Source organism: Cebus imitator, unplaced genomic scaffold, assembly GCF_001604975.1.
Source record: "Cebus imitator isolate Cc_AM_T3 unplaced genomic scaffold, Cebus_imitator-1.0 Scaffold36, whole genome shotgun sequence".
Classification (NCBI taxonomy): Eukaryota; Metazoa; Chordata; class Mammalia; order Primates; family Cebidae; genus Cebus; species Cebus imitator.
This window is the reverse complement of record NW_016107351.1, coordinates 1,673,890-1,688,352: the sequence shown is the minus strand read 5'-3', so window position 1 is coordinate 1,688,352 and position 14,463 is coordinate 1,673,890. Positions and strand designations below refer to the sequence as shown.

At 47.3% G+C, this 14,463-nt stretch overlaps 1 protein-coding gene across 2 annotated transcripts in view; it reads right to left on the bottom strand.

Moving 5' to 3' along the window:
- The window catches only part of NPLOC4 (NPL4 homolog, ubiquitin recognition factor), a 76,636-nt gene that overhangs the window by 52,995 nt on the left and 9,178 nt on the right, over positions 1-14,463 (bottom strand). The window contains exons 3-7 of one of the 2 annotated variants that reach the window (XM_017524869.2): positions 12,758-12,870; positions 7,101-7,277; positions 4,821-4,869; positions 3,618-3,712; positions 1,606-1,729 (exon numbers count right to left, since the gene is read on the bottom strand). In XM_017524869.2, coding sequence (XP_017380358.1) covers positions 1,606-1,729; positions 3,618-3,712; positions 4,821-4,869; positions 7,101-7,277; positions 12,758-12,870 — 558 coding nt within the window. The remainder of the gene's footprint in view (positions 1-1,605; positions 1,730-3,617; positions 3,713-4,820; positions 4,870-7,100; positions 7,278-12,757; positions 12,871-14,463) is intronic. The other variant, XM_037737187.1, reaches the window with a different exon arrangement.

The following is a 14,463-nucleotide window of genomic DNA, read 5'->3' as shown; positions in this document are numbered from 1 at the left end:
TTTTTGAGACAGTCCGGTGGTGTCAGCTCACTGCAAACTCTGCCTACTGGGTTCAAGTGATTCTCCTTCCTCAGCCTCCCCAGTATCTGGAATTAAAGGCACCTACCACCATGCCTGGCTAATATTTTTGTATTTTTAGTAGAGACAGGGGTTTCTCCATGTTGGCCAGGCTGTTCTAGAGCTCCTGACTTCAGGCGATCCTCCCGCCTCGGCCTCCCAAAGTGCTGGGTTTACAGAAGACATGAGCCACTGCGCCCGGCCAATAAACATTACTTACAAAAAAAACCAGTCAGGCACAGTGGCTCACGCCTGTAAACCCGCCACTCTGGGAGGCTGAGGCTGGCAGATGTCTTGAGCCAGAAGTTCGAGACCAGCCTGGTCAACATGGTGAAACCCTGTCTCTACTAAGAATACAAAAATTAGCCAGGCATGATGGCTCATGCCTGCAATCCCAGCTACTCAGGAGGCTGAGGCAGGGGAATCGCTTGAACCTGGGAGGCTAAGGTTGCAGTGAGCCTAGACTGCACCACTGCAATCCAGCCTGGGCTACACAGTGAGACTCTGTCTCAAAAAAAGCTCTGCTCTTTAGACCACTTCAGACTCCAGGGGGCAGGGTGGGGTATAGGAGGGTGGAGATAGATTTCATCCATCAACAAATTCAAAATAATTCCACTGTGATTTAAGCTAAAATACAGGTTTTCACAGTCTCAAGGGCAAAAAACAAAGTTTTCCTTTTTTTTTTTTTTTCAGATGAAGTCTCACTCTGTCACCCAGGCTGAAGTGCAGTGGTGTGATCTGGGCTCACTGCAACCTCTGCCTCCCAGGTTCAAGTGATTCTCCTGCCTTAGCCTCCTGAGCAATGGGACCACAGGTGCCCACCACCACGCCCAGCTAATTTTTGTATTTTTAGTGGAGGTGGGGTTTCACCATATTAGCCAGGCTGATCTGGAACTCCTGACCTCAGATGATCAGCCTGCCTCAGCCTCCCAAAGTGCTGGGATTACAGGTGTGAGCCACCATACTCAGCCAAAATAAAGTAGTTTCCAAGAAGACAAAAAGGAATGGAGAAAGTGAGGTTTCCAAAAAAAGTCAAGGAGGCCATGGAATTCTCTCTAAAGAGCCATTTTCTCTAAGGGCACAGAGGCAGCAGGAAGGCGAGGCAGGCCACTCTCAGAGGCAGAACAAGGTGAGCAAACCTCCAGAAAGGCTGGATCAGCCCCTTCTTCCTGAGCCACGTTTTATCCTTAAGCCAACCTGGACAGGTGCTCTCAGCTCGTCCAAGGACAGCCCCTTTACCAACCTTCAGAGCCAGTTTCCTCACAACCACTGAGGATGTTAAATAATCACCAGCAACATTCTGCCTCCACATGAGCCAGCAAAACAGAGAACTGAGGGCTCGCACTCCACACCTCCAGGAGCACGCAGTCTTAAAAATGACGTCTTCAGTGTACCACTTCCACAAAAGGGTCATTCAATTCATCCAACATACTGAAAACCACCACACGTAACACCCTGTGCCAGTGGCATTCCACTCCAGTGGGCTCTTCTGGAAATATCCATTTCTCAGCCATGAAAACAAATCTAGACAGGCAGGGAAGATCTCACCTGTCTGTTGAGCGTGATGGCGCTCGGCTGGCACTTGGTGCAGATGCCGTTCGGCCATGGGAGGTGCCCCTCGCATCCAGACTTAATCTTGCAGCTGATGTTCTCCAGGGCAACAAATTTTCCCCTAAAGAGAAGAGAAGCAATGTAATTAAACATTGCATTGGTGAAAAGGTGAGCAAGAGGCTGGAAACGACAGGTAAATATCTTACACCTCCTCAGTAGCCTCTCAGGAGCTAACCATGTGGCAGGCAGCAAAGAAGACGTGCTAGAAATAATTCTACCAGAAGCTCCACCTGTAGTTCCAGCACATTCAAATTTCTAGCTTCGGTCCCACATACTTAAGCTACACAGAAATAAGCAACTATTTTCCTACCAAACTGTAGTATTTTTGTTTTTACCATCTATCACTAGCATCCACAGAAGTTTGCAAGAATGTTGCGGGGTATCTATTGATCTCACCTATGCCACTCAGAGGACATGAGGCTCGTACATAATTTATCAGAAACTTTGATATTAGTCAAGTACTTACATATTTGTAAAAAATTCTTATTCATGGCAAAAATCTGATTAAGATATATAATTAAGGCATTTTCACTCTGCTTTAGGCGAAAATAAAAACTACTGTTAAAGACTGTCAATGAGAAAGTCCTGGATCCTACTCTGAACTTTCTTTCTTTCCAGCTTCATTGAAATATAATTGACAAAAAAAAAAAAAAAAATCTGTATCTTTAAGGTGGACTTGAGGTTTTGTTTCTCAAATAAAAATTATATACTTATAGTGTACAAAATGGTATTTTGAAACATGTCCACACTGTGGAATGGCTACACTGAGCTAACTAACATACGCATTAAGTCGTCACACACTTATCATTTTTTTGTGGTGAGCCATTTTTGGAATCATAGCATCTAGGAAGTAATGACTCATCACTAAATCTGCAAGTTAACGGTGGCCACAAACACACCCCCACTAGAGACTGTGTTCCTTGACCTAGAATGACGAAAGGCTGACCAAGTTGCTTTCACTACAATCAATCCCCACCCACCCCGTAGTCCAGAGAGTCCCATGGCTTTCCCACTGACAAGCAAGAGCGGATTTCTAGTAGGTTTTTTCTCCTGGTCTAACGATGTCAGCAGGCTGTCAGAGTAAAGCTACAATCAGGCGAATATGACATTCTTCACAAAATGTTGCTGACTTCAGTTCAGCCACCATCTCTTGTCGCATGACAAGAATTATAAAATAATAGCTGAAGGCTGTTACTTTCTGGTAGGGTGTATGGACAGCCAACAGAAGGCCGTACAGACAAGTGCTTGGCATGCCTTAAATGAAATCAAAATGCTCAGTTCACCCCTTTCTGGTCACTGTTACCACCTGTGCCTACCTGGCTGAGCCTGTGGGCAACTACCGTGGTACCATGAGGACGAGTGGCTGCAGCCTCTGCTGTGGCTGAAAACCAGGCTGACTCAGAGGCCGGGCTCTAGGGAAAGGGTTGGCAGGGGCTAAAATGGGGGAGCTGGGATTTTCACAGCATAGTTGTTTCTCTGAAAAGCAGAGAATGAGCTCAAACTGCAGATACAGAAGGCCACCATCACAGATGCTAACCTCCCGGGGCAGCATGCAAGGGGACAGCCTCTGTCCAACACGTCACTGTGGACCTGCAGCCAGGCACCCGTAGTGGCTGCCTAGCTAGCTCACTTCTAGAACCAGGTCGGCCAGGTAAGGTGGCTCATGCCTGTAATCCAGCACTTTGTGAAACCAAGGCAGGAGAATCACTTGAGCCAAGGAGTTCAAGATCAGCCTGGGCAACACAGTGAGCCCATTTCTTAAAAACATACATATGTACATAAAAAATAAATAAATAAAAATAGAACCAGGGTAACATTCACAAATTCAAAGGCGTGTGGCCCCTTCTCGTCTTTACTTCTCTCATTCACACGTTCAGTGGCTATAAGCAACAACTGCCAGACACACAAAAAAGGATTTACACACAACCAGGTTACAGCAAGTTGCTTACTTGTCAGCCCCTCCAGTCAGCTTCCGGATGTAGGCATGGAAGGACATGTGCTTCACCGGAGGCTCGAGATGGTTTAGATAGTCCTCATCGAATGGCTGCCAAAACACAGAGTAAGCGAGTGCAGTCCCATACCTGCCGGGCGCTGCAGGCACAGAGACTCCGCCGTGCAGGCAGGCCAGGCAGCACGGCCCCGGCAAGTCGAGGCCCACAGCAAAAGCAGGTACTGGGGTCTCCCTTAACACTCTAGGTCACAACTATGTTCTTCTTCCTTTTTTCTTAATTAATTTCATTTTTTAGAGATGGGGCTCACTCTGTTGCCCAGGCTGGAGTGCAGTGGAGCAATCATAGCTCACTGCAGCCTCAACCTCCCAGCCTCAAGTGATTATATTATCTTGCCTCAGCCTCCCAAGTAGCTGGGACTACAGGCATGAACCACCACACCCAGCTAATGTTTTAAAATTTTTGTAGAGACAGGGTATACAAAAAACCAGTTGCCTAGGCTAAACAACTCCTAAGCTCCCTGAACTCCTAACCTCAAGCAATCCTCTCACCTTGGCCTCCTAAAGTGTTGGGACTACAGGCATGAACCACTGCATATGACCAGAGGCAAGTTTTTCTTTGTGTGGCAATTATCTTTTCAAGATTAAAATGAATCCCTATTGAACACAAAACATTCTAAGTCAAATGGGTTTCAGGAAAAGTTTGCAAAAAGAAATGCCAAAAGATGAGGCAAGAGATGCCTCAAGAAGAAAATCAGGTTGGCCTTGCTGCTGTAAATCCAGCATTAACAGTTCCAGTCAGCATTATTATGGTAACTCTCAATCTTACCAGGACAAACCGGTAGAAGAAATGCGAAATTCAAGGCAAAGTAAATCAAAACAATGATAAGCACGGAAGCCAACAGGCTCAGCTTTGTGTCAGATCTGAAAACGATTGTCCAGGGAGCCCGCTGTAAATGCTGCCCCTTCATCACAGCCACACAAATGCTTCAGCCATTCATAACCCAGAGAGAAGGTCACTACCATAAATAAAGGCTCATCCTGTGTGCAGCCTGCACTAGAGGGACTATGAGGCCCAGGGCAATAAATACGTAAGTTCTTTGAACCAGGACAACCAAGTGCATGGACTTAGGGAAAGTACTTAGACAGCTGTCCACCCGCAGCCCCACACCCCAGCCAGAACTTACTCCACAGAGACTCTCACCTCAAGAGGGACGCAGTGCACACATTTCCCCAAAGGGCCATGGCGGCATCTGAGGAGAGCACAAGACAGAAGAAAGACAGAGCGGTGAGGACATCTATGTTCCGCTGCCATCATCCCATATGGGCGTCCTGCATTAACAGACTGTTTCCCTGCTCACGTGGAGTTATATTCCACATGCCACATGGATGAACATGTATATTTTAATTGTTTTGTTGTGTTTAGACGGGCTCTCACTCTGTCACCCAGGCTGAAGTGCAGTGATGTCATGGCTCACTGCAGCCTTGACCTCCTGGGCTCAAGCACTCCTCCTGCCTCCACTTCCCAAGTAGCTGTGACTCCAGGTGTGTACCACCACGCCCAGCAATATACTACTTATTTTGATATGAATTAGAAAAAACTGACCCACACATCAAACCTGTGACTTCATGGGCATCGACTGCTTAAAATGACACAAAGGAAAGATAAAAGTCAATGAACTCAAACTCAATTTAAGCAGTTTTTTGGCCGAAGGCAGTGGCTCATGCTGACTCTAATCCCAACACTTTGCGAGGCTGAGGTGGCCTCTCAAATAAATAACTAAAATAAATATTGTTTTTGTTTTTTGAGATTTGAGTTTCGCTCTGTCACCCAGGCTGGAGTGCAATGGCGCGATCTCAGCTCACTGCAACCTCCGCCTCCCAGGTTCAATTGATTCTTCTGTCTCAGCCTCCCAAGTAACTGGGATTACAGGCACATGCCACCACGCCCAGGTAATTTTTGTGTTTTTAGTGGCAACGGAGTTTCACCATATTGGTCAGACTGGTCTCAAACTCCTGACGACCTCAGGTGATCCACCTGCTTCACCCTCCCAAATCCAGGTGGGATTACAGGTATGAGCCACTATACCTGGCCAAGTCAATTTAAATAAAAGTGTTAAACAAATAATAACAAAGCTGGCTTGGGAACATGGCAAAGGGCCTGAGAGTGGTGCATAAATTACCCAAGTTTGGAAAATACCTACTTCGTGTGCATTTTGGAAGAGAACAACAACAAAAACCTCGTCCCATGAGTTTCTGACATTTTCGGTCACAGAAACCTTGGGAGCACAACACGCACAGCCTGAAGGAGAGATCTGCTAGTTTATGAGGGCAGCGGTGGGTTGGTGAGAACGCAGGTGGCAGTCCCTCTGGGACTCAATCAGGTCCCTTTCTAAATGGGGTCAGAATTCTTAGATGCGTGCAAGCTCTGTGTTTCGGAACAGAGATCACCTCTCTGCATTTCCTAATATGCAGGCTCTAACCGATGATTGGTCAGAATTCTTATGCATACATGCAGGCAGGTACCCACTCTCAAAAGCTGCTAATGAAGCAACGGAGACATAAATCATGCAAGCAAGCCAGCGCCGGGCCGCTGGGAGGAAACACAAATGGAAGAGGTATGCCGGCTAATGGCTATGGCTACAAAGTGGCTCCATGCCAATGGCAGCTGAGCGCCATTTATGGCTCTCTGATTGAAGACATAAAGTTGCTAATGCAGCATTTGGAATCCCAGTATCTCAATGTCAGCACCCCGTCACATCTACAGAGTGATGCATTTTTAAAAAGACTCCACTGCAGAGACAACCTTCGCTCAGATAATTTCACGCGGCTAAGTGTAAACTCAGACCCTTCTCACTGGTTTCTTTAAAAGGAACTGCAAAAAATCTAAAATAAACAATTTACATATGTATAGGCACTTCACATAGCCCCAGGTAAGGAGGGAATATTCCAAGGCACAGCATCTTCTACAAGTAAAATGCTCGCTGCAGGGATGGAGAGCACATACTAGCGTGTCAGGCCAAAACCATCCAACTGCTGAGAAATGAGAGACACATCAAGTGCCTCACACAGGTGCACACACAACCAATCCCCCTTCCCTCCTCCATCCCCCGAGGCTGCTGACTAAGCCCCACTCTGCACGGGAGTCAGAATCCCCAGGGGGCATCACAGTAAAGACCACAGTAAAGACCCCCACCTCCCTGGATACCTTTCCAGTCTCTTAGCACCCAAATGCTTCAAAACTTTTTATGTGGAACATATTTCGAGGTTCAAACTGATAAGATGCTAAAAAAAAAAAAAAAAAAAAAAACCTGATAAAAAGCTAAGAAGATAACTTGAAGTGAAATTTAATCTGAAGATAGTAAAAAACAGTTACACTTCTTTATAAGATACTTATTAAAACGGGACATATTATACATATTTCCCTTTATTCACTCATTAAGATCACCACATGTGGGACCCTGGAATCCCACGGATCACTTACAGCTGTGGGTCTCGGCTTCTGTATATCTTCCCATCCTGTTTGCTGAGGTACTGATCAATCTCATCTTCCACCACGTTGGGAGCGCCAAAGCCCTTGAAGCCCGGTGGAACTGACGTCTCCATTTCAGATGAGGGCCCAGCAAGGCTCGAGGGAAACAGGAACAACAAATCGCCATGCCTGTTCAAATGACAAACACAGGCCGATGCCTTCCCTTACCACCTGAGCTCCATGGAAGACCCGCTTGGACATCTGCATAAAGCAAATGCCAACCACCCCTGTAGGCCTAAATAATGAGGTTTCTAATTTTTTTTTTTTTTTTTTTTGAGGTGGAATTTCACTCTTGTTGCCCAGACTGGAGTACAATGGTGCAATCTTGGCTTGGTACAATCTCAGCTCACCACAACCTCCGCCTCCTGGGTTCAAGCAATTCTCCTGCCTTAGCCTCCAGAGTAGCTAGGATTACAGGCATGAGCACCACGCCCAGCTAATTTTTGTATTTTTAGTAGAGACGGGGTTTCTCCATATTGGTCAGGCTGGTCTCAAACTCCTGACCTCAGGTGATCTGCCTGCCGCTCAGCCTCCCAAAGTGCTGGATTATAGGCGTGAGTCACCATGCCTGGCCACGGTTTCTAATTTTAAGACCAGAATTCTCTTCTAACATCTCCCCTATGTTTCTTGGCATTATAAAAATGAGTATACAGGTTCTCAGGAATTTAATTTCTGTTACAATTTTACCTTACTGGGAAGCTTCCCTCTCCTCCCAGTCTCACCCTCTGCTTGGGCCCTGCCTCCCTCAGGCATTCTTCTGCCCTCCAGGAGGCTCCTCCTCTCCCAGCACTGCACATGATTGTCACAGGCATCGCCACTGCTTCACATACACACGTAAGCACACACACACATGGAACTGTCACTACTTCCTCGGCGCTCACATACACACATAAGCACAGACATGCATGGCAACTATCTCTGCTTTTAAAAAGTGGGATAGGAGGAGAAGGTGAGAAAAAAAAAAAGTGAGATTACTGTAGACATACTTTTCTCCTTCAACAACCCCTCATAAAATCCTCCAAAGAGAAGGGGTCCACATCTAATTGCTATGACAGTGGCTACACATTCCCGGTGAGGCTGCCTAACCCCTCCCTCAGCCACTCTCACACTGAGGAGTATCCACACCGTCTGCCAGTTTCTGCCACCATCAACACCACCCAAAAACACCCACGGACAGACGTCCCTGCAATTTTTCTTCTAAAGGCAAACTCCCAGGAGTGCCTTGTCAGACTTAAGGGTTTCTGTTTGTCTCTGAAGCCACTGACATACTTTCCAAAAAGGTCTGGAACTCCTGACCTCAGGTGAACCACCCCCCTTGGCCTTCCAAAATGCTAGGATTATAGGCATGAGCTAGTGTCCAGCTGAGACATCTGTTTCTTTTTTGGAGGATGGAGTCTCCCTCTGTTACCCAGGCTGGAATGCAGTGGCGCTATCTTGGCTCACTGCAACCTCCACCTCCAGGGTTCAAGCGATTCTCCTACTTCAGCCTCCCGAATAGCTGGGACTACATGTGCGTGCCACCACACCTGGCTAATCTTTTGTATTTTTAGTAGAGATGAGTTTTCACCAAGTTAGCCAGGATGGCCTCAATCTCCTGACATCATGATTCACCGGTGTCAGCCTCCCAAAGTGCTGGGATTAGAGGCGTGAGCCACAGTGCTGGGCCTGAGACATCTGTTTGTAACAACAGATTAGATATTCCTAAACACCCTCTAACTACTAACATAAAAACTTGACTTAGACACTAGATCAATTTTAACAAATATACTGCAAAATCAATTGCTGAGCTCTAAATAAAGTGGAGGAAATCCCCAGGGGACAAACCCAGACAGCAGCCAGCAACACAGACATGAGAGCTGCTGGTGGGGCCAAGGCCACTATCAGGAATTCACTCACAGCTTTGGGCCTACAGAGGTTTGCCGGGCACTGGGAGACAAAAGACTTGAGCCTCCCTGCCCAGAGTGAGGGGGCTGAGTCTGAAACTCCCACATAAACTGAAGGATGCCTGAATAGTTGTGAAAAACCCACCAGCTGAAAATAGGAACCAAGGAGGAATCCCATCTGCCTCTATCCAGTGCATAGCAAAATAAACCAAAAAGTCACCTCTGAGACCCTGTACCTAAAGGCCTGCTGTGCCATGCACCCGGGACAGAACCAGGGAAGAAGCCATTTGGTTCAGAAAGCCCAAAGACAGAAATTAACTCAAAGGAGCTGTAGGTCCATTGCACCCCGCTGTGCTAACAAAAGCAAATGCAAACCTTCTCTGTAGAAAAGCTGCTAAATCTGGATCCTCTGGGATTCCTCAAGACCAAGTTTGGTCAAACATAACCTGTCATAAGGACCAAAAAAGAAATGTAGAAGAGTAAAACACTACCATGCAAGCAAGAGTGGGCAGAGACATAATTAACAGAGTTAGACTGCCAAGGACTCAGGCATGGAAGCTGAGACAGAATACCAACTTCTAGATGGGATGTAAAATGAACAATGGAATGGAAGATGACTGTGAGTGACAGAGGCTATCCAAAATGACCAGGCAGGATTCTAGGACGTGGAGGTGGCAAGCACCAAAGTCAGAGGCTCCCCCCAAATCTCCCTCCTGCAGACAGACAGACCACGTGCCAAGTCCCACTGATGCATCAACAGCAATGCAGGGGGCAGGGGCACAAGCGGGACAGACAGACGCCAACTATCAAGAGACCAAGAGGTAGGCCCCCATGTCTCACAGCCCGGGGGGGAGCCCTCAGCCACCCAGCAGGCTTCACTGGAGGCCGGTGGGCCACTGTGACAGCAGAGAAGAAACCAGGAGCAACATGGCCCCTGTGAGCACTTGAAGCCAACAGTCAGGTTTGCGGGGGGCAGGAATCAGACTATTTATTTATGCATATACTTTTGAGACAAGGTCTTGCTCTGTTGCCCAGGTGCAGTGCAGTGGTGAGCACAATCACAGCTCACAGCAGTTCGACAAAGACCCTGTCTCTAAAAAACAAAAGAGTGGCGGGGTGCGGACACAGGCTCACACCTGTAATGCCAGCACTTTGGGAGGCTAAGGCAGGTGGATCACTTGAGGTCAAGAGATTGAGACCAGCCTGGCCAACATGGTGAAACCCCGTCTCTACTAAAAATATAAAAATTACCTGGGTGCAGTGGTGGGCACCTGTAATCCCAGCTACTTAGGAGGCTAAGGCAGGGGAATCGCTTGAATCCAGGAGGCAGAGGCTACAGTGAGCTGAGATCGTGCCACTGCACTCCAGCCAGGCAACAGAGTGAGATTCTGCCTAAAAAAAAAAAAGGAGAGGTGGGTACACAGCACCCCAGGGTCCTGCTGAGGGACTGGCCTGAGTCTTTCAGGCCTCTGCATCCCACTTTGGATCAGCAGGAAATACAGGACACAGAGGGTCACGCTAAAGGGTCCTGCAAACATGAAATCAGCAAGATCCCAGAGATGGGAAACCCTACAGTTCAATGGACCGGGTTCCTCAACAAATTTTAAGAAACAGAAAACAATGTGGAAACTAAAAGATGTAAGACATAAATTTCCTTAAAAAGCAAGACTGGCTGGGCTCGGTGACTCACACCTGTAATCCTGGCACTTTGGGAGGACGAGACAGGCGGATCACGACGTCAGGAGTTCAAGACCAGACTGGCCAACATGGTGAAACCCCATCTCTACCAAAATACAAAAATTAGCTGGGCATGGTGGCTCGCACCTGTAATCCCATCTACTTGGCAGGCTGAGGTAGGAGAATTGCTTGAACCGGGACCAGGGAGGGGGAGGTTGCAGTGAGCCGAAGTCACGACACTGCACTCCAGTCTGGGCTACAGAGCGAGACTCCATCTCAAAAAAAAAAAAGCAATACTAACTGCCTATAATCCCAGCACTTTGGGAGGCCGAGGAGGGCAGATCACAAGATCAGGAGATTGAGACAGAGACCATCCTGGCTAAGATGGCAAAACAAAAAGACCAAGACTAACTGGCAGTGTGTAAGGATAGACACTCAAGCAATGAAAGAATAAAGAAATGCAAACCCGTGATTATTACAGAAGCCAGTACAGAGGGAACTGTTAGGGAGAAGCTTCTGGGGTGGCTGCCAATGCCTTATCCCTGGACCTGCCAGGTGCTTGCAATGGTGACACATGAGGTTCATCCATCAAGACACACACTGTTCTGAGGTGTTCAGTACACATTTTGTTTAATAACTAAAAAGGGGAGGGAGAAAAAAAGGTCAAGCAACGGGAGAGAAGGAAGGAGGGCAGGCGCAGTGGGACACAAGCCTGGTCATGAGCAGAGAATTCCTCTGGCTGGGACTGAACGTGTGCACTCACAGTCATTCTCTTTATTTTTAAATATGGTTATGCGTTCTAGATTTAAACTTTTTCAAAAAAATTACCAGTCAGATTTGAAAAGGAATCAAATAGAATATTTAAAAGTGAAAAATGTGCCTGCAGTCCCAGCTACTCGGGAGGCTGAGGCAGGAGGATCACTTGAACCCAGATAGCCAAGTCTGTAGTGAGCTATGATCGCACCACTACACTCCAGCCTGGGTGACAGGGCGAGATTCTGTCTTAAGAAAAGAAAGAAAGGAATTATCAAGATGCAAAACCCTTCACAAGCTCCAAGGAAGGATGAACCAGGGTCATTCTGGAAATGACATCAAGAGGTTTTGTTTCACCTTATCACAGGGGTAGGCAAACAATAGGTGCCCAGTAACTCTCTGCTGAAGAACAAATCAATGAATGCTACATACAACTGCATATTGTTTCCCTAGATATATTGATATGTGAAGCTAAAAGTCACCAAAGTGCAAAACAGCCTATCTTTCTGGCTGGTAAACAGGCTCACAGCCAACTGCCAGCAGGTTCCAGGCCCAGCACTGAGCCAGTGGGCACAGCACACACTGCCTGCAGCGTCAGGAGGAAAACTGACTGCTTGCCCCTTAAGGACTGAACTGATCTGAGGGATATGTGAGCAAGTGCCCAGACGGTTTAGATGGGAGCCAGCATGCTTGTACCGTAAAGGGCCAAATAGTCAATACTTTCAGCTCTGCAGGCCTCACGGTCTATTACAACTACTCAACTCTGCCCTTGTAACGTGAAAACCAGCAGGAACAACGTGACCTGGCTCTGTTCCAATAACACTTTACAAAAATAGGCAGTAGCCAGGCTGTGATAAGAGGTTTCTGAGTCCTGAAGATCCTGAATAACCAGCTCTAAGGGGTGGCAGTGGGCCACTGTGCTGCCGGCCCTCCTACCCAAGCAGGCAGGCAAACGAGATTTCCTTGCACAGAGCTGCATTCAAGGTCTTTCACTCCAGACCAGCAGCTGAATATGCAGTACACCCCATGCCGTACATAGACCAAGACAATAACTTTCTCCTCAGTGACACCAATTCCAGAATTCTGCAAAGTCAATCAAATCTGCTCAATAGCAACTGCAGATTCGGGATAATTACTGAATCCCTGGCAAGCAATACAGGTGCATGTATTCTGGTCAGTTAATAAGACCATAATGAGTGGCGTGAAGAGGAGAGAGGATAAAACTGGGCAACCCTGGGCAGATCATGGGAGTCTAATCTTCCCCCATTCGCTTCTTCCTCCTCAGAGGACACTTACTTGATTTTTAGCAAGTTGAGGGATTTGTTGGAGGAGGCCGTTATCTCTCCAGTCTTGTTTCTATTGATGTAAACTGAGAAGCCATTATTTTGGAAGCCAAACTCCTTTGCAACCTAAAACAAGCCCCAAAGAACAGAAACTTAATGAAACATTTAAGTATCACTACACATGCCACACATACCCCAGACACTACTAGAAGAGTATTCACCAAATTTGGAAAGTGCTCATCATTTACCAAATTCCTCTTGTTATTTTGTAATTTCAAAGAAATCTGTACTGCTCACAAAGGTGTCAGTTAAAATTAAAAAGGTGGCCAAAAAAAGCAAAGTCTTGTTGTCAATGATGAAACTTTGTAACACATCTAACAGTATGAAGCAAGCCGGGCGTGGTGGCTTATGCCTGTAATCCCAACACTTTAAGAGGCTGAGGTGGGTAGATCAGCTGAGGTCGGGAGTTCGAGACCAGCCTGACCAACAGGGAGAAACCCCACCTATACTAAAAATACAAAAGTAGCTGGGCGTGGTGGCACATGCCTATAGTCCCAGCTAGTCAGTGGGCTGAGGCAGGAGACTCGCTTGAACCTGGGAAGCAGAGGTTGCAGTGAGCCTAGATCACGCCATTGCACTCTAGCCTGGGCAACAGAATAAGACTGTTTCAAAAAAAAAAAAAAAAGACAAGGTTCCTGCTGTTAAGCAGTTTACCATCAAATGGGGGAGACAAAGTCAACAAAGGTTAACATAAGCACTATGACATGACAGAAAAGGAAAAGTCATCCCAGATGGGAGGCTAGAGGTCTCTCTGAAGCCTGCCATGTATGAGCTGGGAGAAAAGGCCACAGGCAGCAGGAGCAAGCACAAAGGCCAAGAGGCAGGAAGGGCACTGGAAACACGGAGGCCAGAGCCCAATAAACAAGAAGGAAGATGGAAAGAGATGAGGCTGGCGAGGCAGACGGGGCCAGCCACACAGGGCCACGTGAGCTGCGAGGTCTGGGATTCTATCCCAAGAGCTGTGGGAAGCACAGAGACTAAAAGCAGAGGGAATCATTGTCCACAAAATCCCTGTTTCTCAACACCATGAAGGGGAAGCCGGAGTGCCAATCCTAGAGACAAGAGAGACGGGCTGAGATGGCATGAGAGGGACAGGACGGTGGGGATGGAGACAAGAGCACCCCTTCCAGTGGTGGGCATCGCTGGGCCCTGCTAACGAGCAGGACCAGGGGCAGGAATGGAACAAGAGAAAGGAAGGATGTCAGAGTAAAGCTGAGAATTCCAGATTGAATAACTATGTGGAGGTAACACCTGTGAGGGAACCATGAAAGGAAAGGTTAAAAAAAGAAGACTAGAGGGATAATCAGGACTTCCATTTGATACTGAGATCTGAAATGACAGCCAGACACTCCAGGGCAGCCCTCCAGCAGGCCGGTGGGCATCTGTGTCGAGCCCAGGAAAGGGGTCACAGATAGAGCTCTACATTTAGGGGTCATCAGAGTACAAGTACCCAAATGAAAGGAATGTGCATCGCAGAAAAGAAACAAATTATAGGGCCGGGCGCAGTGGCTCACGCCTGTAATCCCAGCACTTTGGGAGGCCGAGGCGGGTGGATCACGAGGTCAAGAGATCGAGACCATCCTGGTCAACATGGTGAAACCCCCTCTCTACTAAAAATACAAAAAATTAGCTGGGCATGGTGGCACGTGCCTGTAATCC